This window comes from Notamacropus eugenii, chromosome 3 (genome assembly GCF_028372415.1).
Source record: "Notamacropus eugenii isolate mMacEug1 chromosome 3, mMacEug1.pri_v2, whole genome shotgun sequence".
NCBI classification, from domain to species: Eukaryota; Metazoa; Chordata; class Mammalia; order Diprotodontia; family Macropodidae; genus Notamacropus; species Notamacropus eugenii.
The window spans coordinates 271,759,258-271,782,907 of NC_092874.1; the positions used below are offsets into that span (position 1 = coordinate 271,759,258).

The window sequence follows — 23,650 nt, forward strand, 5'->3', positions numbered from 1 at the left end:
ATAGTATACTGTGTGTAATATTAATAACTCATAATGTATAAGTTGTATAAATTAATATGGTATTAATAAATAATAATTATAAAGGTAGAGAATTATGTCTTTCTTGATTCCTTACTGAAAGGCATTTGTGGATACAGTAAACTAGGAAAAAGATACATGGCGAAACAGATCTGTGAGCAAGAATTTATAACAGACAAGTGAAAGAAGAAAGAAGTGATCAGATACCACTCAAGGTTAGAAATATAGAGAGGCAGGAGCTGGCAGTTTACTCTTTAAAAAGCAAGGGAAATGAAGCTCACAGGAAGGTATACAACAGTTGAGGGACTTAACCAAAAGGGAAACTATTAAATTAAAACAAAATTCTAAGGAAATTAAACTGTTTACTGTACAAGCGATTAAAAAAGAATGTTAGTTACTACCAAACAAACAGTTACAGATCAACAGCACTAAAAAGAAGGATTTAAGGGCTCCTAAAATTATCTGAATGAGAAAACTTCAGTGCACTTCAGGTCCTCAAAAATGTGAAACTACTGACAAGGATTGGAAGGAATAATCATAGTCATAGGGAAAGAAGAGGAAGAAAAGATTCTAGTAGCTATAGAAAAGTGTTAAAAATTCATGAACCACAGAAGTTAATAAGAAAGAGTTAGATGCTAGACCAAGCTAGGGTCTGAAGTTAACAAAGTCAATAATTTTAAGAGCCAAATTCTACCATCTTTGAGTTAATACAATAAAGCATGTTAAATATTGTGTGAACAAGTAATTAGCAATACTAATATTTGTATTAATATAACTAAGACTACAAAGGTGACTACTGGTAATATGTGCAAAATATATCAAAAATGGTGCTCACTGGTAGGTAGATGATTGGATATCTATAAAATGAAGTGCTGAAACCCAACAGGAAGAAAAAAGAGAAATTCCATTCAAAATAACTACAGAATACATATAATTTTTTTGGGGGGGTGGGGAATGTTTTATCTACTAAGATACACCAAGGAACTCAGAGTATAACTACAAAACACTTTTTAGAAATAAAACAAAACTAAGTAGTGAGAGAAATAGTAATTGCCATGGATAGGGCATGCCAATATGACAAAGACAATTCTAACTAATTAACTTACTTATGGTATATCAATCTAACTGCAAAAGGATTACATTAGAGGGCTAGCAAAAATAACAAAATTCAACTACAGGAACAAAAAATTAAGAATATCAAGGAATATGAAAAAAAGGGGTGGGAAAGAAGGAGATCTAGTAGTACCAGATCTCAAACAACATTACAAAGCAGTAGTCATCAAAACTATTTGACACTGACCAAAAAATAAATAGATCAGTGGAATTGATATACACTATAAAAAAGTAAAAAGAAAAAGTAGCATAATTTTTAATAAATCCGAAGATATCCAGTTATTGGGGGCAAACATCATTTTCATATTCACAGCAGCTAGATACTGAAGTAGATGGAATATAAAGTCCAGAATACCCAAGTTATAATGCTTCTTTAGACCTTACTTGTGGTGTGAACCTGGGCAAGTCACTAAAGCTCTCAGTCTCCATTTCCTCTGTAAAACGGGGAAAATAACAGCACTTACCTCATAATGTTTTTATGAGGATCATATGAGGTATGTAAATTTTACATCATATGTAAAATGCCTTGCAAATCTTAAAGCCCTATATAAATGCTGGCAATCATTACTTTTATTATCATCTGAAAATTGCTGGGAAAACTGGAAAGCAGTTTAACATAAATTGGATATATATAAAAGTCTCATAAGAAAAATTCCAAATGCATACATGAATTAAATATAAAGGAATACAAAATACACGAAGGAGCAATAAAAAAATAACCTTTGCCACTATAGATAACGGAAGAGTTCATAACAAACAATGGAAAGAGTGGATCTCAGAAGATAAAGCAGACAATTCAAATTATAAAAAATTTAAAAGGTTACACAAAACCAATGCAGTTAAAATTAGAAGGAAAACAAAATTAGGGGGAAAAACTGTAGTAAGCTTCTTTCATAAAGATTTCAATTCTAAGATATGTATGCACTCATGCAGGAATAAAAAAAACCACTACCAATTCAAATTGATTAGAACAAGAACTATTCCCCAATTGGAATAATTGATCACAGGATACATGCTGTTTAAGAGAAGAAACAACAAGCTAAAGAACAACCAAGGGGAGAAAAAAGAGGCAAATCACTAATAATTACAGGAATGCTAATTAAAGCAATTGGTGAGGTTCCACCTTACAACAGAGTAGCAAAAATGTGTGTGTTTTTTTAAATAAAGGGAAAATAAGTATTGCTGAAAGGGCTTCAGGAAAATGGGTAAACTAATGAACTGTTGGTGTGAATTTTTACATCTATTTTGGAAAGCAACATGGAATTACGCTCCCAGAGTCAGAAACCTTTGCAGACCCTTTGACTGAGTGATACGAATACTAGGTGATCTCATAAGCTCCCATGATTCTCAAATCTTGATACTTGGCTCTAAAGTCTCAGCTGACCTCCAATCTCACACCTCCAATTGACTTTCTGACATCTTGAACTGAATGCCCAGTAGAAACTTTAAACTTAAACTTGTCCAACTCATTATCTTTTCCTCAACCCTTCCTCATTTCCAACCTTCCCTGTTACTGAAGAGGGCAACACCATCCTCTCAGTCCCTCAGGCTCAAAATCTAGGAGTCATACTAGACTCCTCACTGTCTCTCATTCGCACCCCCCACGGTCATTCGGATATGCCCCCTTCTCTCTTCTGACACTACCAACCACTCTAATGCAGACCTTCATCCCCTCACACCTTGGTAACTGCAATGGCCTGCCGGGAGGTCTACCTGCCTCAAGTCTCTACTCACTCCAGTCATTCCTCCATTCAGCCTCCAAACTGACTGCCATCTCTTTAATTAAATAAAGTCCAGTGGCACCCAATTGCCCCCAACATCAAAAATGATATGCTCTATTTGGCATTCAAAGTTCTTCAAAACCTAGATGCCTCCTAATTTTCCAGTCTTCTTCGACCTTACTCCTGGATACACCTTCTTCAATCCAGTGACACTGACCTGCTGACTATTCCACTAACAAGACACTCTATCTTTCAGCTCCAGGCATGTTCTCTTAACTGCCCTTCCTCCTCCCCCCATATGCCTGGAACACTCTCCTCTCTCAAACTCACTATTGCTTTACCTGGCTTCCTTTATATCCCAACTAAAGCTTCTACAACAAGCCTTTCCCAATCCTGCCTTCTCTTGATTACTTCCTACTTATTCTACGTATAGTTTAATTAACGTCTGTACAAGTTTATCGTCTCTCCCATGATGATGAGCTCTTTGCAGGCAGGGACTGTTGCTTGCCTTTCTTTGTAATCCCAGTGTGAAGCATGATGTCTGGCATATATACAGTGGGTACTTAATAAATATTTATTGACTGACAGTGTATATCCCAAAGAGATCAGAGAAAGAGGAAAAGGCTCTATTTCCACAAAAATATTTAAAGCAACTCTATTTGTTGTGGCAAAAATGAAAAACTAAGAGGGTGTGGCCAACTGCAGGGGATAGGTGAATAAATTATGAATATGAATATTGTTAAAAATAGTGAAAGGAACAATTTCAGGGAACTCAGTATGACCTAATATCAAATTTTTCTCTTAATTCTGAAACCTGCTCTCCCCAAATCATAAATTCTTCTCAAGCTATGCCCTGTGCCTTCTCTCATTAAAAATCCTAAAGCTATAATGATCAGGGTCCATGATTTCTGACAGCAAGCATTTACAGAGAGATTTAAGGGTTTGTGAAACACTTTCTTAACTTACCTGACCCCTATAATAACCCTGTGAGGTAGGTAACATTATCTCCATTTTATAGATGGAGAAACTGAGGTGGGGAAAGGTTAAATAAAATGGCTTGCTCTAAAGTGAGGCAATTGAAATCAGGTCTTCCTGAATGGCTTGGCAGATGGGACTCAAGCCACCAGTGGTCCTTGGAAGTTCAAGGAAGACATAGATAGAGATGACTGGGGAGGGCTAGCTGTTTTGGACACATACCCCACCACTCCCAATGGAGGAGAATGGAATTCTCAAACAAGTTAGTGAATGTGATGAATGTGACTATGACCTTTGACTAAAATCCAGAAAATGTCAATAAGGATCAGTCAGTCAGCATTTATTAAACCCTTTTTATGGCTATGCCAGGCACTGTGCACATAGGGATACAAAGAATAGTAATGCCAGTTACTCAAGTCCACAAAATGCCACAAACGTGCATATATAACATACGTACAGTGTCAATGGAAAATAATATCAAAGGGAAAGCACCAGGGTGGGTGGAGGAGGTCAAGAGATAGCAGTGGTCTCAGGCAGAAGGTGAGATGTGAGCAGTCCTAAACGATGTCAGGGAAGCTCTGAATCAAAGGGAAGGAGAGAAAAGCATTCTATACAGGGAGAAGAACCAGTAAACAGGCATAAATTCAGGAGATGGAATCCTATGCCAGACCCCAAGAGTAAGTCAGTGTATCCTGGAAAAGAGTGAAGTATAAGAAGATGGGAAAGGTAGAAAGGGCCTGCGATTTTGCAGTTGATACTAGAGGGAATAGGGAGCCACAGGAGTTTAGGAGGGTTAACATGATCAGACCAGAACGAAATTTTAGGAAAAGCCCTCTGGGAGCTGAGGGGTGGATGGACAAGATGGAAAGGCCTGATGCAGGGAAACACCTGGAGGGGATGAAGGCTGTTCCAGTGTGGCTGGTGTCTATCAGAGTGAAGAGCACAGGAAGGGAGAGAACAACACTAATGAGACTTAGGTAGGGATGCTACAAAATTTTTATTTACATGTACGTACATGTTGGGAATATATGACTTCTAGAGTTCTACTAAACAAGAAAGTCCTTGGATAATTTCAAAGTATACTTCTAACAACTGAGTAAAAAGTACTTTTATCCAAGTTTCTCCAAAGCCTATTCCTATTACCAGCCTGCCACCATGAAATGTTATCATCATGTACCACCCCTACACTTTTGCACCACTGGACTAGTCGCCACTTTCCAAACATGAGTCAGGCTTCCACTGTTCACACACCTCCACTGTTCGCCACCTATGTCTGACTCTGGATATTCTTTAAGTTCCAGCAAAAGCGACTTCCACAAAAGCTACAAGTGATTTCTCATTCATCTCATAGCATTTTATACACTCACATCCTTGGGTATTTATTTCTCCCAGGACTCTTTTCTTTCAGCAGGATTGTTTAGTTCTTTGTCACCTTCAATACTGAAGGGGAAAAGACAAACCAAACTAAACTACTGCACACAGGCATTTAATATTTGTTGAATTAATTACTACAACCATGACCTTTAAAACATTATGCTTCAGTATGAAAGAAAAAATTATGTCCCACTTCAAAATCTTACTCTAGGCAAATGGATTCGTACCAGCATTTTTTAAAAGTTCTGATATTTTAGAACTATGCCTTGGTCCAATCAAAGCATATAGTCAAAAATGCCATTTGATTTGGCATTGGGCTACTGAAAATCAGATCTGAAGTAAAATATACATATAACTAGATGATTTCCAAAGTCCCTTTTATAAAATATATTTCTGAATATAGATGAATGAAAAGCCATATCCATTCTTTCCACAGTTTGTGGTTAAAAGGTTTTTAAAATTTCATGTTGCACACTGACCTTGTGCATGTTCATCAAAAAATGAAAAGCCTTATATTCTGTTAGTAGACCACAGAGTTGCTATTCAAAATAAAAAAGCAAAAGCAAAATGAGGTATATGGGAAATGGAAATTCTTGATTTTATGATTATTTTATTAAATTTTTGAACTGCTAAGACTGGTCTGAGCCTAAAATACAGACAATGCATCCATCCGTACTCTGTCAACGTAGCAAAGGAGGACATGCTGAGAAAGATTCCTACCAATACTGAGGAATTCCAGCACAAGACGGGTCAAATTCTTTCAAACCAAAGTCTCCCAAGAAATGTTCTCAACCAATCCTAAATTCAAGTGGCAGTTGAAGGCTTATTGTTTACCTCATCAGAGCTTAAGTTCTTTGAACTTGCCATCTTAAATCCCATTTTCTTTGTCCACTGTTGAGCATCTCCCCATACTCTGAGATACCCTTGTTCTCTGGCTAAGTCTTCCTGGATACACAACTTCCTGACCACATCCCTCTGTTTGTCTTTTCTAGTTTATTGTGGATAAACATTACTTCCCTTGCTATTTATTTTACATCAATTATCTTAAAGTCAGGCTGAACTTGTGGAGAGTCTTTGGGTGACAGCACAACTTCCTGTGGGGGGGGGGGGTGGTGGTGGTGTTATTTATTCTTCCAATGACAACAGCAATTGCTAAGATAATGTATAAGATAACATGTTTCAGATTTTTTTCAAAAGAACATTTCACAACAGAAAATTATTCATACATAAACAAAATCAGGATTCTTCAGACATTAAAATTCTATAAGCTATAGGAAATCAACAGAAACAGATTTGAATTCTACCTCAACAAGCATAACTATGAACATTAATGCTTAAAATACACCCATTAATGACCTAAGGTGGCTATTACTTTGGAAGCATGCATTTAAAACTATTTTTTAAAAATTCTAATCTTAAAGATAATTAATGCACTATCACAATGACAAAACTGGTGCTTCTGGTCCTTTTTATTTTAAATCATAGAAATTAAAAGGGAAGAGAACACTAAGTCAAGCATTACTAATAATCAAAAGATCAAGTATCCCTTTAAGAGAGCCAATACCATTTTCAGTTATAATCACACTACTAAGTAGAATGGCTTTGAAAGAGAAGAAAAAAAATTATTTTGAGCTTAACATAAAGGTACTTTTCTTGAGGACAGGAAGGAAGAGAGGGAGGAAGTGATTTATTAGAAAGATATTTGGGGCCCATTTATACAAGAGAATGAATCTCAAGATTCACAGAGAAACAAGTCAGTTATTTAACTAGATAGAAGATTTTTTAGATTAGTATGCTTCAATCTTCAATTTTCTTCAAAAATGGAAAAACTCTCTATCTCATAGACGCTGGCAACTGCTGTCATCAGATGATACGTTAAGAGAAATGTGATTTTTTTTTTTAAAGTAAAAGAATTAAATTGATAAGGCAAGTAATGAATCTAAATGGTAGAGTTGTAATAATTTGTATGTTTATTAAATTTAGAAAGTAACTGAGGTGAAGAATTCCTAGACACCTTCATAGATATCGCTGGCAATTTTACAAATTAAGAAAAATCCTATCAAAAAATCAAATCTATAAAAAACAAAAGCATGTTAGAAATAGATGAAAATGTTCAAGCATTAGAACATACATAAATCCAATTAATAATAACTCACTGAGACACAGGTAGGCAATTGTAAGGGGAAATACAGATGAACTAGGGTCTCTGCAGTGACAAATTAATGTAGTGCCCTTAAAAATAAAGACCTTGTTACTAAGGAGCTTTGGGAAAAGGCTAAGAGCCTACAAATTTAACTTAAAAAAATGCAACTTCCAACAATCCAGTTGTAGACAAGCTTATACAGTTGGCATAATAATTTTTGAAATAAAAAGCAAGAGTACTAATTTGATGCAGGCTATCACAATATGAGTATGATGTGTCAAGTTGTGGTTGTGCTTGTCCTTTGTTCTGGAAGAGGACCACAACATCAGGAAAATGATGACATGACTTGCAGTTCACTTTGATTTGAGTGAGGGATGTCTGTCCAAGGTCCCCAGCCTCACTTTCTCCTCTAGAGCCATCTGGGTCTAGTGGCCAGATACAGATCAGGACAACTGGAGGAGATGGAAGGTGCAATGGGAGACCCTGGCCCTTTTAGGCCAAGGTCTTTTCAAGCTCTCACTTTGAGAGAGGTAACACCCATTCAGTGATTAGACCTCCTTATGAAGTTAGTCAAGGGATGGCTCCTTTTAATAAAAAAACAAAAAACTGGGAGGGGGAAGACCCTCAGGGTTCCTGCCCAAAAGAGAAACAGTTACTATTTACTGTATTTGTTAGTAAATAAATAAATGATGTCAAGTAGTGTCACTTTGAAGACAAAAGGTTTTCCCTTGGCCTACCTAGATCCTACCTTTTATACCATAACAGGGACAAGACAGACAGAATCTGGAGCCCATCATTCCTGAGCATTCCCTCAAGTTTTCAAGGCCTAGTTCCCACTTCTATGTCATTGCATCAGGCAATGTGAACACCTAAAAATGTTACCCTCAGTCAGCTTACTATGTGCCAGGCACTGCGCTAAGCACCTGGGATACAAAGAAAGGCAAAACCAGAGTTCCTGCTTGCAAGCAGCACCCATTCTAATGGGGGAAGCAACATGCAAATAACTATGTACATACAGGACATATAAAGTATAAATGGAAGAAAATCTCAAAAGGGGGAGGATTAGGAAACCTGAGGTAGGAAAAGGTTTGGTGGGAAGTAGGATGTGAGCCAGCAGCTACGCAGAGATTGCCCATGTGGGTAAGGACTTACTCACTTCTGGCCTCTATTAAGTGCTTAATAAATGTTTGTTTTTCTCAGCTTCCCAGATTCGATCAGGGTAGACAAGTTGTAAAAATAAATATATACAAAAGAGATTCACAGCAACTCAAAGATGGGAGTGGGGATGGGGGAAAACCTCAGGTGAAGAGGTGACATCTTATTTCTCTGCCAAGCCAAGCTCCACCTCTCCACTGAAAACTGCCTGCTCTATATCTCTACCTGGCTATTTCACAAGCATCTCAAACTCAACAAATATCCAAGAAACTCTGGTTGAGGGCTTCACCACATTTCCATCCCTTGGTTTCAGGACCTTGGAGTTACCTTCATCCCACATATATTGCCAAAGATCACCAAATATTTTCAACTCTACCTTTTTAATAACTCTTGCAGCTGTACCTTTCTGGGTCTTTACTCACATAGCTATAATACTAGCTTAGACCCTTATCACCTCCCTATGGACCAAACTGCCAAACTGATATGCATAAAGTATGGGTCTGGTCATGTTATTTCCTTGCTCAAAAAATCTGAGTGGCTCCCTACTGCCTACAGCACAAAAAGAGACAGATAGAGGGATAGCTAAATTCTTTGGTCTGGCATTTAAAGCCCTTTACAACCTTGCTCCAACACTTCTTTCTAGACTATTTTCACATACTCTATACTCCAATCAAACTGATCTCATGGATCTAGGAACTCCTCTCCAAGCTCGAGGGAAGGCTCTCCACTATGACTGGAATGCTCTTTTTTCCAATGCTTTACTTCATTTAAAAAAGTCTCTCCTTTGTCCAATGCCTTACTTCATTTAAAACTCCACTCCCAGTTTCAGGTCTATCCTGATTACCTTTGAATTTATAACCACATGTATTTTGTATCATCTGATAGATGTATAGATTTTTCCCTCAAGAGAACATAAGCTACTAGAGAAGAGTAAGTACCATTAGTACCAGACTGGGAAGTCATTGCTTGATAAATGCTTGTGAAATTAGCTGAATGACAAGGACAATGGGGAAGAGGCAAAAAAGAGGTCATGGTTATTAAGATGGAAAATTGTGTCCAGTACTACCATGAAGTCTTATCTTTCATGTTCATACCTTTGAGCTCATTTCCATCTCTTCTCCCACTCACTTAATGGTGAATAGTGGTTAATACATAAATAAAGCCATCAAAAATACAGGAGATGGGAAGGTGAGGGAACAGGTTATAGGGCGCTATAGAAGAGTGTTTAGATTTATGGGAATGGGAGGATAGGGGATCTTTGGAGGGGGGCAGGCAAGTAACAGGAGGGCAAGGTAGCAGATAGAAGTAAAATAGAAGAGGCAGGAGGGATAGGAAATAAGAGACACGCACAAACATAAAAACCAGGACCAAGAATAGAACTTGTTTAGATAAGTACGTGTCCATATATGTATGTTTATATCTATAGCTATAGAAAAATATATATGCTCTTGGTGGGAGGGAGGAGGGAAAAAAATTAAAAAGTGGATAGCAGAGAACAAAGAAAACTTATAAGGAAGTCAAGATGGATAGTTCTCAACATGTGTAGTATTTATCATACACGCTTTCTTGAAATGAAAATTTACTGTTACAATTTTGAATCCTTTCTTATCCTCTGCTGTGCACATGAATGCTTTTTCTTTTCTTATTTTGTATTTAAATTCCAATATTTAAACTTACATGTTTTTGTTTTTTTCTCTATTCTGTATCTGTGTTCTGGTGTTTATGTCTAAAATAGAATAAAAAAACAGGAGACTTGAGGGAAGAGATAAGCTTATTTAGGGGGTATGTTGAGTTTCAAGTTGAGATTTTTTTTTTACAGACAGTGTGGTTAAGTTTTGACTAAGCCCTAGGAAAAGACAGAGAGAGATCTTTCAGTCATTTGTACTGAGAGATTATGCTGAAGCCACAGAAGTGAAGGAAACTGCCAAGGAAAAGAAAATAGAAAGAGAAAATGAGAAAACTGTTGAGGGAACTCAGACCTTAAGGATTCAGGAAGAAAAAAAGTGGGACTAGACTCAGAAATACCAGTATTAGAGATAGGAAATGAAACTGGAGAGCACAATGGCTAAGAGCAAAGAGAGAAGAAAGAATACTTGCGAAGCAAATGGTGCACAGCTCAGTAAGGATGAAGACGTATTAACCCCCTCCCCAAAAGCTCAACTCAGAGGTCACAGGATCACAGGATCACAAGTGTAGCACTAGAAGTCATTCAGGGCTGAAATTCCGATCTTCCGACATAGAATCTAATGCTCTTTCCAAAAGTCTGTGCTAACTGTAAGATGAACACAGGCAAACTCTGAGAAAAGCAGGATATTCTAGGATCATTCACTTAAAGCATTATTTCTATGGCACCATGGCAGTGGATATGGATATGTATGGGTATGATTTCTAGCTCTATAACATACTAATTATATGAACTTATATAAGTCACTTAATGCTCCTGCAACTCAGCTCCTTCATTTGTAGAATGAAAAGTGTTGGGCTGGATGATTCTTATGGTTCTATGAAGCCTAAAGAAAGAAGACATATAAAAACCCATGGCACCAGGCTACGAGGTCAGGGGACCTCAGAGAAGCTTCAAGAAGAATGGTGCAGATGGATGGAAGACTACAAAGGGATGAGGAAAGGAGAGGGTGGAGAGAGATAAGTTTTTCATTTATCTAATTATGAAGGAGAAGAGTGAGATGAGATTAGTTAGGTGAAACAGAAAACTTGAAAGAAGGCTTTTTTTTTTTTTAAGAGAATAATTCAACATATTAAGGAGATAGGAAGGACTGAAAATACTTATAAACAGATGACAAGGGTATAGACCAGGGGTGGGGAATCTGTGTGGCCTTTTGACTGAGTCCAAGTTTTACAGAACAAATCCTTTTACTGCCAGTAATCCTTTTATTTGTTCTGTGAAGTTTGGATTCAGTCAAAGGGCCACGTTTAAGGACCTAGAGGGCCAGAGGTTCCCCATCCCTGGTGCAGGCTCACAATGTATGTGAGAAAGAATCATTGTCAAGGAGACAGGAAACAATGAAATCAAAGGGCCAAGTCAAAGAAAGACTGAAGATACAGCAACAAATAATAGGTGATATTTCTTAAAAAGTGTCAAAGTGTGGAAAAGAGAAGAAAGCTTCTATCAATCTTCTTAATGTCTCCTTTAAGGTCTAAGTATGATTTTTATGACCATTACTTTCAAAAAATTCTTCCATATAAAACAATGCTTAACAAAATAAGTATAAGCAACAATGGTATGGCTACAATGCACCCAGAGAAATCTGTCAAAGGTCTTCCTGTGTGATTTACCCAACTCTGCTTTTCCAAAAGTAAACTTTTAATAAATTTTCTCTAAAATTTTGCTACTTTCTGTTTTACTATTAGTAACAGTTACAGGCAGTGATACCTAGACCTAGCAAATACTGATTTGGAGATAATTTCTATAAAATTGGTGAAGAAAACGAATATGCTTTCATTTGTAAAATGCACATAATACATTAGCAATAGCTACAGTACATCAGATTTCTGTATGGAAATTACTTTGTAAATTGTGTTTAAAATGGTTAACTATTATTGTTCCAATGGTTTTTATTAAAACAGTCTCATTAACAAGTGTCTGTTCTGATTAACAAGTGTTCATTTTTCATGAATGATAGTTACTTTAAAATTATTATTTCTCCTACTTTGATGTGATTATTTTGCTATTTCCAAATACCTTAAATTCTGATCTTATATTAGCCAGAGAGGACCTTACTTCCTTATAGGAAGAAAATCCTTACAGTAAGGATTTACCTTTTTCTTAGCTTTCCCATTATGCACATACTAAAGCATCATGAAATCAAAAGATGCCCTATGCACATGCAGAAGATCTTATGTAGCTATTTAAGACCTAAAATGCTTTTAAACCTAAAGAAACAACTATTAGGGCTAAAAGTTAAGTCACTGCCATATACCCCATTTAATTTCCTTCTGAAATGGCTGAGTTTTATTCTCAAAGCCTAGGTTAAGTCTAGTCTAACCCCACGGCTAAAAACAGCTTATCCAGCTGCTGACAACATTAACACTATTTTATATTTTCAGGCATCAAACAGAATGAAACCTAATGGGGGTGTGGCTTATTTCTAATGAAATTTTTAGGAACAATCATTTGCCTTGACAACTGGTGGCTAGCCAAAAAACAACTTTATAAAATAGTTTTGTAATTAAGAACAAAGGTAAATTAACAAAAGGCATTAATAAAAAAATCTAAGTCAGCAATGACAACAATAATAATTGCAGCTGCTTTAAAAGGTCTGCAAAGAGCTTTATCTCATTTGATCTTCACAACAACCCTGGGAGGTAGGTGCTGTTATTATCCCCATTTGACAGATGAGGAAAATTGTGGAAAAAGAGATTGTGACTTGCCCAAGGTCACACAGCTAGAAAGTTTCTAGAGTTAGATTTGAACTCAGGTTTTCCTGACTACAGGTCCAGCACTCTCTCCATTTCACCTTGCTACATTAAAAACACATGGAAAATGACAATATATAATATGTGCGGGAATAATCTTACATATATGGAATATATGTAAACAAACACAAAATAGGATTTAACATATATTAAAACAATAACCAAGTGATCCTACTTTTGTTGAATGTTCAGATTATTCCTTGGGTTATACAAACATCCTTACTCACTAAAATGTTTATAGAACCATAATTCTCTTAATAAATAGGAAAAAACACTTTAAATTTAATGAATCAAAGATAACATATTGCCTCTGTAGAAAAGACTAATCAAAAGAAATCAAAAGAAAAATAAGAAAAATTTTACCTTCATTGGGAGAGGTTTTCAACTTTGCACAAATTCCATAGACATCTCCATAGCATTCTTGTATTTTACGTAATGCATCTGTGGACCTGAGCTCCATGAGAGCCCGGAGCTCAGCAAGTGTAATTCCAAAATCTCCATCATGATTAGCTTCTTTCAAAGAGTTTTTCACACCACTGTATGCAACAGAGTTGTTTGCCATATCGCCCATTACAAGTATAATTTTTATTATGAGGAAATTGTTTCCAAAAGGAACAAATTTCTTTCACTTGATATATTTCCAAGATGAAAATCGTTTAAATATGAAAATCATCCTCAAAATAGACACTCATAATGTGAATTTGTAAAGTAGCATCAGCAGCAACATTTTCCATGGAGGTCTCTTGAACTTTGGTCCATGTCTAGTTTCTTTTCCCCACATTAACCATAAGAGATGTGCAATCTGAAAAAGAAAAGATTTGAAATAATTAATAAAGCATTTTTAAGTAGAACAAATGTTAACACTTCCAAAGGTCATAAGTTAAGAAGTAAATGTGGGCACATATGTGTATGATATAAATCAACACACACACACACACACACACACACACACACACACACACACACACTCTGTTCAGTTCCATAGCCTATTAACAAACAAATGAAATACTACTCCAAATTACTACTAAGTGAAAAGTGAATGAAAACTGAGGTTTTACTTCACAACCAGTAAACTGGCAAGATGAAAAAAATGAGAACCATCAGTGTAGGAAGTGTACTGGAAAGGCAAACTGATATACTGTTGGTGGAGCTATGAACTGCTGGTCCCACCATTCAAGAAAACAATCTGGAATTATGATAAGAAAATGACTAAACCATCTATATGCTCTGACCCAGAAATTCTACTGCTGAGCACAGACTTTCAAAACAGCATTATATAATGGAGGTTCTCATTTCATAGATAATCTTTTTCTGTTTTTTTATGTATAGAAATGCTTAGGTATACTGGTTATTTGTCAAAAAACTTGCCAAACTGGAAAGTCTTTTGTGATCTATTAATGTTGGAAGAATTTTGAGTACGTTTACACATCCATTTTGATATTTATATAACAAAATTATCTGTGTTTTGGTTTTCTTATTGGCAATAACATTACAAGTAAATTAAAGGTGGGCATGTCTTAATATCTCCAGTGTCTAGCATAGGATTTTGCATATAACAGATGCTTAAAGAATATATGTTGAATTGAAATGAACAAAGTGAAGCTGGGCAAGTAGAATTTTTGAACAACACCCTGTTAAACATGTTAAGCACTAAAGACTTCTGAATAGTCTTGTTTTAAATCCCTGGGTTCCATCTTCCCAAATATTAGGTTTCAGATACATACTATGCATCTAGTATGTGGAAGAGTGATGAGCCCAACCACCCTCCCAACAAATAATCAAGGTTCATTACCCTGGGAAGTACAGAATTATCATGGATAAGAGGACTGATGATGAAGCTAAAAGTAAGCCTAGCAAAAAGTGAAAAAAGGCAGTGTTAAAGATCTTTGAGGTCCCCAAACAAAGAAAATACAGAGCAAACAAAACAATAATTTAGGTGGAAAGATACAGGGAAAATATCGAAGACTCCCTGGTCAACATATAGTAAATCTACCATAAATGAACAGAATTTATACAAATGGGATAATAAGAAAGAAAGTTCTTAATTAGAATAAAGCCACTTGAAAACAAATTCTGAGTAGGTTTGTACTTAATTACAGTGTAGAATCATGTTAATGGGATAATTATTATAGAAGATGGGGATAAACCGATATCAGGGTCCAATATATTTCTGAGGTAATAGGTAGGGGAATGAAGCAACAGAGCATCATTATATGATGAAAATTGAGGATCTCTGTAATAACAAAGACAGAAGCTAAAGAAAACTATATACCACAAACAAATAAAGGGACAACACCAGGGTTTTTTCATCTACCAAAGACCAAGCACCCAGGGCTGTATGTGGGTCTTCACATATTTACAAAGATATTTACAAGGAGTATATGAAATGAAAGATTCTTTAAAAGCTTATATGAATAAAATCAATTAAAAACATAATTAAATCTGCATATATATGTATACAGAAAAAATGCTGATAAAACACATTTCTCTTAAAAATAATTAGAAGTATAGAATATAAATAGCATTTTCTTGATTATGGAAAACAACATCTCAGGTTATATAAGTAAGTACTATATTTAAGGGAAATAATCTGTAAGTTCTTTCCAATAATATCTGGGGTTTAAAAAAAAAAACAGCCACCACTATAGAAACAATACAAAAAATCAATAAAGTTAAAAATTTAAGGAGGTAAGTGTAAGTACAGGAAAAGAGGAAACAAAATTTTGCAGATGATGATTTACATAAAAGTCTCTTCATTGAAACAATAGCTTTCAGATAAAATTTTAGATTAACTCATACAAATCAATAGCCTTTTTAACACAGTAACAAGGAAATGCAATAAGAGATTATGACTATAAATGCAAAATACTCTTCATAGAAATATGGACAAATAAGTGGAGAAATTAACTGACTATGGATGGGCAGTGCCAAAAACAAAAGAAAAAGAAAATCCTACCCAAATTTACTCATTCTGCACCATAATCAAACTATGAAATAATTACTTTTAAAGAACTAGCAAAAAATAACAAGATTCATCTTTGAGGAAGAAAATGAGGTCAATATTCTCAACGGAAATAATGACCAAAAACGTTGAAAGAATTAGCAGTATGAGATATCCCACTACATGTATACTAAAAAGTGCTAGTCATCAAAACTTTCTGACATTGCCCAAAAAGAAAAAAAGGAAAGTTAATCAATGGAACAGATAAAAAGTATGTAACACACAGAAGTAAATGAATATAGTAACAAATGCTCATCAAACTCAAATAACATAAAAATTGCTGAGAAAATTGAAAAGAAATCTGATAGAAATTAATTTTTGGCTAAAATCTCACACTACCTATATAATAAAACACAAAGAAATGTGTGCCCTAGATATAAAGCCTGATATCATAAACAAGAAAAGGAATAAGAAAATACCTTTACAATTATGGATCAAGGATGAACTTATGATCAGTAAGAGTCCACGAAGAGGAAATAAATTAATTTTACTATATAAAACTGAAGTTTTTGTACATAAAACTGATCAAGTTAAGATTGGAAAAGAAAAGCTAAAATATATAAAGAGCCATTTCCCAACAAATGTCAGAGAATATAAAGTTTATTTTTCAAAGGAAGAAAGTCAAACGATCAGTAGTCATCTACAAAATGCTCAAAAGTACCAAAAATAAATATGCCAATTAAAATAACTGAGGTCCTATTTCACATACTTTAGACTGACAAAGACAACAAAAAAGAAAAAATAGACAACTGTTGAAGGCATTGTAGAAAGACAGCCAGTCCAGTGCATTGTTGGTAAACCTGTGAATCAGTTCATTCATTCCATTGTTCTTTTTTTTTTAATTTTAAAATATTGCTATTGTCTTGACTCAGATGATTCCTACCCATTTTTTTCTCCTTTATTTTTAATGTTCAGCTGAAGCCTAACAGATTTTATATCTAATTTTAACACTGTAAGAATCTTCATGTTTCAAGTATTGGTTGGATTTGGCTTCCTACTCTATCTTGCTATCTTGTTCTGTTTTATGCGTGCATTCATCCCAATCCCAACATAATCATTAATGCTGTATTTCCCTTTATTCTGTTTTCTTATGCTTCTACTTGTCCCCCTGGCTCTTTCTTCAAAAAAAAAAAAAGTAGGTAACAAAAGAATATGCTCAGCACCAGTACTCTATATTTGATGCAACCTGCTTTTACACTGTCCCTCTTCTGTTTCCTCCACAAAGACCCTTACACCTTCTCCCCACCCTCTCCCCCAAAAAACCTCTTTTGACAATCCACCCTGAATCTACCTTCTCTGACAATCCTCTCCTCAACCCAGCTACTCTGTTCTCTTCTGCTTGAGGTAAGTTAAGTATATTTCCACACTAAGGTATATGTGTGTGTGTGTGTGTATGTGTACGTGTGTGCATGCACACGCATACGCAAAAGTTTTACGCCCCTTTGACTGGTTTAAATAAAATAAGGTTCAACTGCCAGTCCCTACATCTTTTCTTGTTTTTTAATTGTTTTCCTGCCTGTACATCCTGTTATTTTAGCTAGTTATTTCTCATTCGTCTTGCCTGTTTCTTCCCTACTGTATTTCTTTTCCCTCTTCTTTCTTCTTTTAAAGTCTTTAAGATGTACCAAAAAACCTCAAAATTCCAAAACCTCAGGGGATCTGTTATATATTACGCCCTCTATGACCTCTATAAGAATGTGAACATTTCATTCTTGAATAAATTCAAATACCTTCCACCATTGTCTACTCATATATACCTTTTTACGTTTATCTTGACTCTTGTGTTTGTTATCATTTATACTCAGCTCTGATACTTTCATCAAAAACGCTTAAAAGTGTTTTATCAAATTAAAGATTCATTTTTCCTCCTTGTAGCATTTATTCTTAGTTTTGATGAGTAAATTAATCTTAGTTGTAAACCTATGCCTTTTGCCTTCTGAAATACCGTATTCCATACTCTCTGCTCCTTGATAGTAGTAGTTGTAAAATCTTGCATAAGCCTGACTGGTTCCTTGGTACTTGAATTTCTTCTTAGATAACAGATCTGAGCAGTTTTGCTTCATAATTTTTTGAAATATAATATCCAGGAACTTTCTTGGGTCACATAGATCATTTACTTTCAAAGAGATAAATTATTCTTATATTATAGTCAATCCTCAACATTCTTACTTTTGTGACTTTAACCATTCCCATGATTTTACTAAAAACCTTGTTTTTTTCATATTCACACTGGCAACCACACACATTGGTGACTATGTGTAGTTGAGAAAAAAATGAGAGGTTTCACATGCAAGTTTGTATGTGTAAAAGGGAGGGAAGTATTTGTAAAAGTGTTTGCATATCTGCTCTTGAAAGTACTAACATAACTTTGCGAGTGCCTGATGAGGGAACTCAAAAAATATAAAAGTGGTTAAATTTGTGGATAAATGAGATGGCAGTCACCTCACTCTTGCCAGCAAGTACATCAGTCCAGCCAGGAGAGAGCTGTGAGGCCAGTGACTTCAGACTAGGAGTCCCCCAGGCATGTGTTTTTCACTAGGGAACAGCTCAAACACAGAGCTGAAAGGAAGATTAAAGATGATAAAGTGTTGTCCCTTTCCCTTTTTTACCTCAAGGTTCTTCTGACAGGACAGCCCCTGGACCCCTGTCCAGTCCCTTTCAGCACTGCCTTTCCCTTCTTTTCATAGGTTATTTTTTACAATTACTGCGTTAGGAAAAGTGCACATTATCAGAAATAGTGTTTTGTTATAAAGAACTTTATGTGGAAAAGTATATTTTCAGCAATCTCCAGTGAAAGATTATAATTTTTGGTGGTTGTGGGATCCTAACCTCTATTTCCCATAATCATCAAAGTTAGCTTTTGACTTTCGTGTCATTTTCTAGGAACATTAACCCCACAAAAGCTGAGGATTGACTCTCTTATTAGCCTGTTTTCTGGACCAAAGCTTTTCTCTGGACTCTTAGTTTATCTTTGGAAACTGTGGCTCTTCAAAGTAGATACGATGTCTTAATTTAAGCGTAATTTTAATTCTATTATTAGCATTGGTATGACATTTCTAGTGTTAAAACTATGAGAATGGAGAAAATAATCTTAGGGCAGATAATGACATACTATGGCAGACTGTAACAACAAATGTCCTGGGGAGTTTTTCTTTGGCTAACTCTTTACATGGACAGAGTGACCTATATAAACTAAGATAGAAGCAGGATTTAATTTCACCCAAGCTTGCAAGTGAAAGAAAAGAAGATTTAAATTTCCTGACTACTGGTTTCCTCCATTCTGATCACTAGTCAATACTCAGTCTCCTAAACCATTAAACCACCTTTAAATTAACTTTTCTTTACAAAGGTCACAAAAAGATAGCAGTAAACTCACAGGTCACAAAGACACTAATCAAATGTTTAATACTGACAAGAGCAATTACAGATTCTTTTTGTAGAGTAAAAGTGTTAATTTGAAAAAAAAAAAGTCACTAATAAGTAAACAAAAAAATCCCCACCCATAAACAAAATACACAAAAGTCAAAATGCAGTTTTAATAAGTTTCCAAAATAACCTGGGCTTCATAGGTCTATGAGTCTGATGAGCATTTTTATTGTCTAGTGGCTAAAGTATGATCCATAGCATCTGTATTATAATTATTACAGGGCACAAGATCCCTTTGACACTTAGTGGAACTCTGAGGGTTGAGCTCTGACAAGCACAATAAAACAGGAGAACTCAAAGGCAAATCAAAATTCAGCATGCTTCTAATTTTCTCTGGCCTTCCTTCAATATCAATGGAGTGGCTGCAGGTTTTAGACAACAATCTGATAACTAAGTGTATTTCCGCCATTCCAAAGACTGCTCCATACTGGAGCACTAAACAGTCCAAAACTATAAAATTTCTTTTTTCCATCTCTCTCATCCTTTCAATGATCAAAAATGTCTAAATGGTTTTTAAATATATGTTTCTGTCTCAAGAAAAAATGTTAGTCCAAGGACAAAGCACTTGTTAGGGAAGAGTTTGTAAAGGCACTTTTTTCTCTATTACATTATAAAATCCTTTAGAGCTGTTACCTACCTTGTCTTAACCAGCAACTAGTACAGAAAATAGGAGAAATGTAGGTGTAAAAACAAATATCAATAAACATTAATTTCTAAGAAAGCAGTACATAAATATTAGCTATTATTGTTATCAGCAAAGTGCCTAAAACATATAGGGTCTCAACTTGTTGGAAAGAGGATTTTTTTTAAGCCTTTGTCAAAATTCCTTTCAGGACCAAAAGGGGTTTTCCAGAGGAATTTGAACCAGTGAAGGCTGAAAATAACGGACACTTTCATTTGCTATGTTTAAAGTAAGGCTCAAATTGAAAGCCATGTGGCTTAACAAAGAAAGTAGGAGGCAGGGATAACAAGGGATGGGTTCTGGGCCAACCCACTAACTCTCTGGTTTATACTGAGGCCAAGATTAGTGACACCTCCAAAGTGGGACTAAAGAGTATGTCATACCTTCGATATCATAGATTGATGGCAGGCAGAATGTGCTCATGATGCTGTCTTGGTCTGTGCTTCAAAGCAGCACTCTTAAGACGAAGGAGTCTTGGCTTACTCAGATGAACTGAGGGTGTACAGGAAAAGGGGTCATAGCAGCTCTAATATCTGGGCTGTTTGGGTGTTTTACAGGGAGTAAGAGAGTCCTAATTCTTAGGCAGCTCCATTTTTTCAGTGACAGAGATCACTCTCTAGGAAGCACCAATCAACTAGGAAAGGAAACCACAAATATCACTAAAAGAGTCTAGATATGGGTGCCTTCCAGAAAAGAAACAGAGCAGGAGAAAAGGATATAACTAGGGAATGAAGAGCCTTGCTCAACAGAGAGAAAGGCTAGACTGGAAAAACCACAGCTTAAAAAAAAAGAAAAGAATTCTCTGTAAGGCATTATTGGTTTCAATTTCTCTCACTCTTACATAAATGAATCATATTTAAAACACTCCATTAATGAGATATTTGCTGTACTGTAAGATATTAGATAGACAGCATTTTTAAATTGAAAGCAGTTTTTCGAATCTTCGTTTTCAGTTTGTCATGAGTTTTGCAAGATCTTCAATTTTTCAGCCTGTGACATATCCGTCCTTTTAATGCTCAGTCTTTCCCCATTTCCAAACCTCTCCCTTTCTTTACTATCACTGGCCATTCTCTACACATTTATTATAATTGGGTACACAGTGAAATGATTAGTAACTTCCTTCCACAGCTTCCTCTAACATATTTATAGTTGTTTTGTTTTATAGGTAATCACAAATATAAAGAATGCCATCAACAGTATGTCTTCTATCACTTTCTAATATGAAGCAAAAGAAAAAAACCCAATGTACTTCTACTAGTTTAGTAAACTTCTAATTCTAAATAAAGTTCTAATTCTACCTTAGTAAGGCAATTAGATGGGAGAAAGTCAATTTAGTCATTAGTGAACAAAACAACTTTCATGTCAGGATGAGAAAACTACAGTCTGTGAGTGGCATGATATATTACTGTTCATGCACTTCAAAGAACAGGTCTTTGGAGTCTAGATTTTTGTTAACCTCTCTGGCAAACTAGTCCAATGTCCCACAATAACCAGCCATAACCAAACTCTGTTGGGCTGCCACAAGGCCAGAAAGTTGTGCTCATTTTTGCCTATTAATGTCCTGAGGAAGATGCAGGGCACTGTAGCCCAGGCTTTACTATCAAATCACCCAGAGCATTAATTCGGTAGTTGTATGCTGACAGGGATTTCCAAAACATGATGATTTCCTGTGCATTGAGATGCTATTCCCGTAATCTGTAACTCTTTTCCTTAAAGATTTGAAAAAGCTAGGTCAGATAATCCCCCCATTATTTCATGTTCTTACTGATAATTTTCCCCTTACCCTTAGGCTACATACACCTTTTTACATTTCTTGAACTAACTTGAGTGGAATCACTACCATTCTCATCTTGTGGTTGTAAAATGACTTCTATTACCTCAAAGCTTTTATAAACCACAAGGCACTCCATATTATTACAACTCATACATGACGAATCCATTAGCTGGATCATTGCAGTTCACCCCTTTCTTAATATATCACATAGCCTGTGTAAATACTCTTATGTCCAAGCTTGAGACTGATGTAGTCTCACTCACAAAATCATGCCTCACATTCAGAACTTCCTGCTTCAGTCTTCACTTCCCCCTCTCCTCTTTCTTTTCTTTTTTTAAAAGCTTTTGGTTCACCTGATGTGCATTCATTTGTTTTCTTTGAGTTCTCAGGATGAGCTCAGAAATCTGGTCCAGGCTTTCCTATTCAATGTGAGGTTGAGAAAAGATCACACTTGGGATGAAGAACCCAATGTCTCTTCCCCACCTTCTTAGAAAACTACTCAGATAAAAACGGCACAAGAACTGCTTCCCTGGCAATTGTCCCATCCTAGAAAAGGGCACAGGAAAAACAGAACAAATCTCCAATGCTGGCTGTAAGTCAACAGAGTGTTGCAGGTCTGGCAACACCAAAAATGAACCGATTTTTAAGAGTATTTGAGTACAATTTGTTTTAGTCCTGATTAACCCGTTTTGTAAGCAAGAGTGAGAGATGACAAAAAATGAACAGCATCCTGTACTAGTCCTCATGAAATATATAAGACAAAGAGAAAGGAAAAACTGTCTATGAAGAATTTATAAATAACAAAAATGAAATATGAAATAGACAAAAGCCACACAGGATAAGGCAACATGGTAAGCCATCAGCACCCAGTATCAGGACTGCCATCTAAATACTGACGATTGTAGAAGCCTGGATTTAGGGTTCGAAAAACAGAATTTGGGGGTTAGATGAAGAAAGACAGGCACAAAAAAGTCAACTGATTTTTGCCCAAGGTAACGCTAATAGAAGGTGTTCCAGAAGTCTTAGTGCAGACTGAAACTTAGTGCTAAGACACAAGGTAGAGTCACAATCCCAACCCAGGTCTCTTGACTTTCAAATCTAAGGCTCCACTGCACTAGCTTCCCTGGAAGTTGGTCCTGTTACATCATTCACTAGACAGTTAATGGAGGCAAATCTTCTTAGATTCTCACTTTAAATGGAAGTAGCACTGGCCTGAAATTATTATTTTAAAACTCCAAAGCATGAAGTAAGTAATAACTTCCAAATATCACAAAAGCTGTCAAACATTAAAACTGAAATACAGGAGAAAACTGTCTTTGTTGCTTCTGCTTCTACATCAAACCTCTCTTTTTCACTGACAAGCCCCCTTTGCCCTTAGGGTGGGAATGGATACAATCTTACTTCCAATCTGGTAATATCCAAATGCAAACTGTATTCAATTAAGTTGGAACAACCAACAGCATATTCCATCATACCCCAGTTTCAATGGTGTTAAGTTTTAGCAAGTCAAAGAAAGCAGGTCTAAACCTCTTAATTATCAAAACAATCTGGTACTGGCTAAGAAATAGAGTGATGGATCAGTAGAGTGGATTAAGTACAAATTAAATTATAGTAAGTGACCACAGTAATCTAGAATATGATAAACCCAAAGGTTCCAGCTTCTGGGATAAGATTAAATAGAACTACTGGGAATACCAGAAAACAGTGTGGCAGAAACTACGTATAGACTAACATCTCACATGGTATACCTAGATAAGGACAAAGTGGGTACATGATTAACATATGAAGGATGATACCATAAGTAAATTAAGAGAGTATGGAATAGTTTATCTGT

At 35.8% G+C, this 23,650-nt stretch overlaps 1 protein-coding gene across 6 annotated transcripts in view; it reads right to left on the minus strand.

Annotated features, from left to right (window-relative positions):
- Positions 1-23,650, minus strand: part of ATP2B1 (ATPase plasma membrane Ca2+ transporting 1) — a 128,195-nt gene that overhangs the window by 47,430 nt on the left and 57,115 nt on the right. For all 6 annotated transcript variants that reach the window (XM_072655545.1, XM_072655544.1, XM_072655548.1 and 3 more), the window contains one exon: positions 13,297-13,735. In XM_072655545.1, coding sequence (XP_072511646.1) covers positions 13,297-13,504 — 208 coding nt within the window. In that variant the 5' untranslated portion in view covers positions 13,505-13,735. The remainder of the gene's footprint in view (positions 1-13,296; positions 13,736-23,650) is intronic.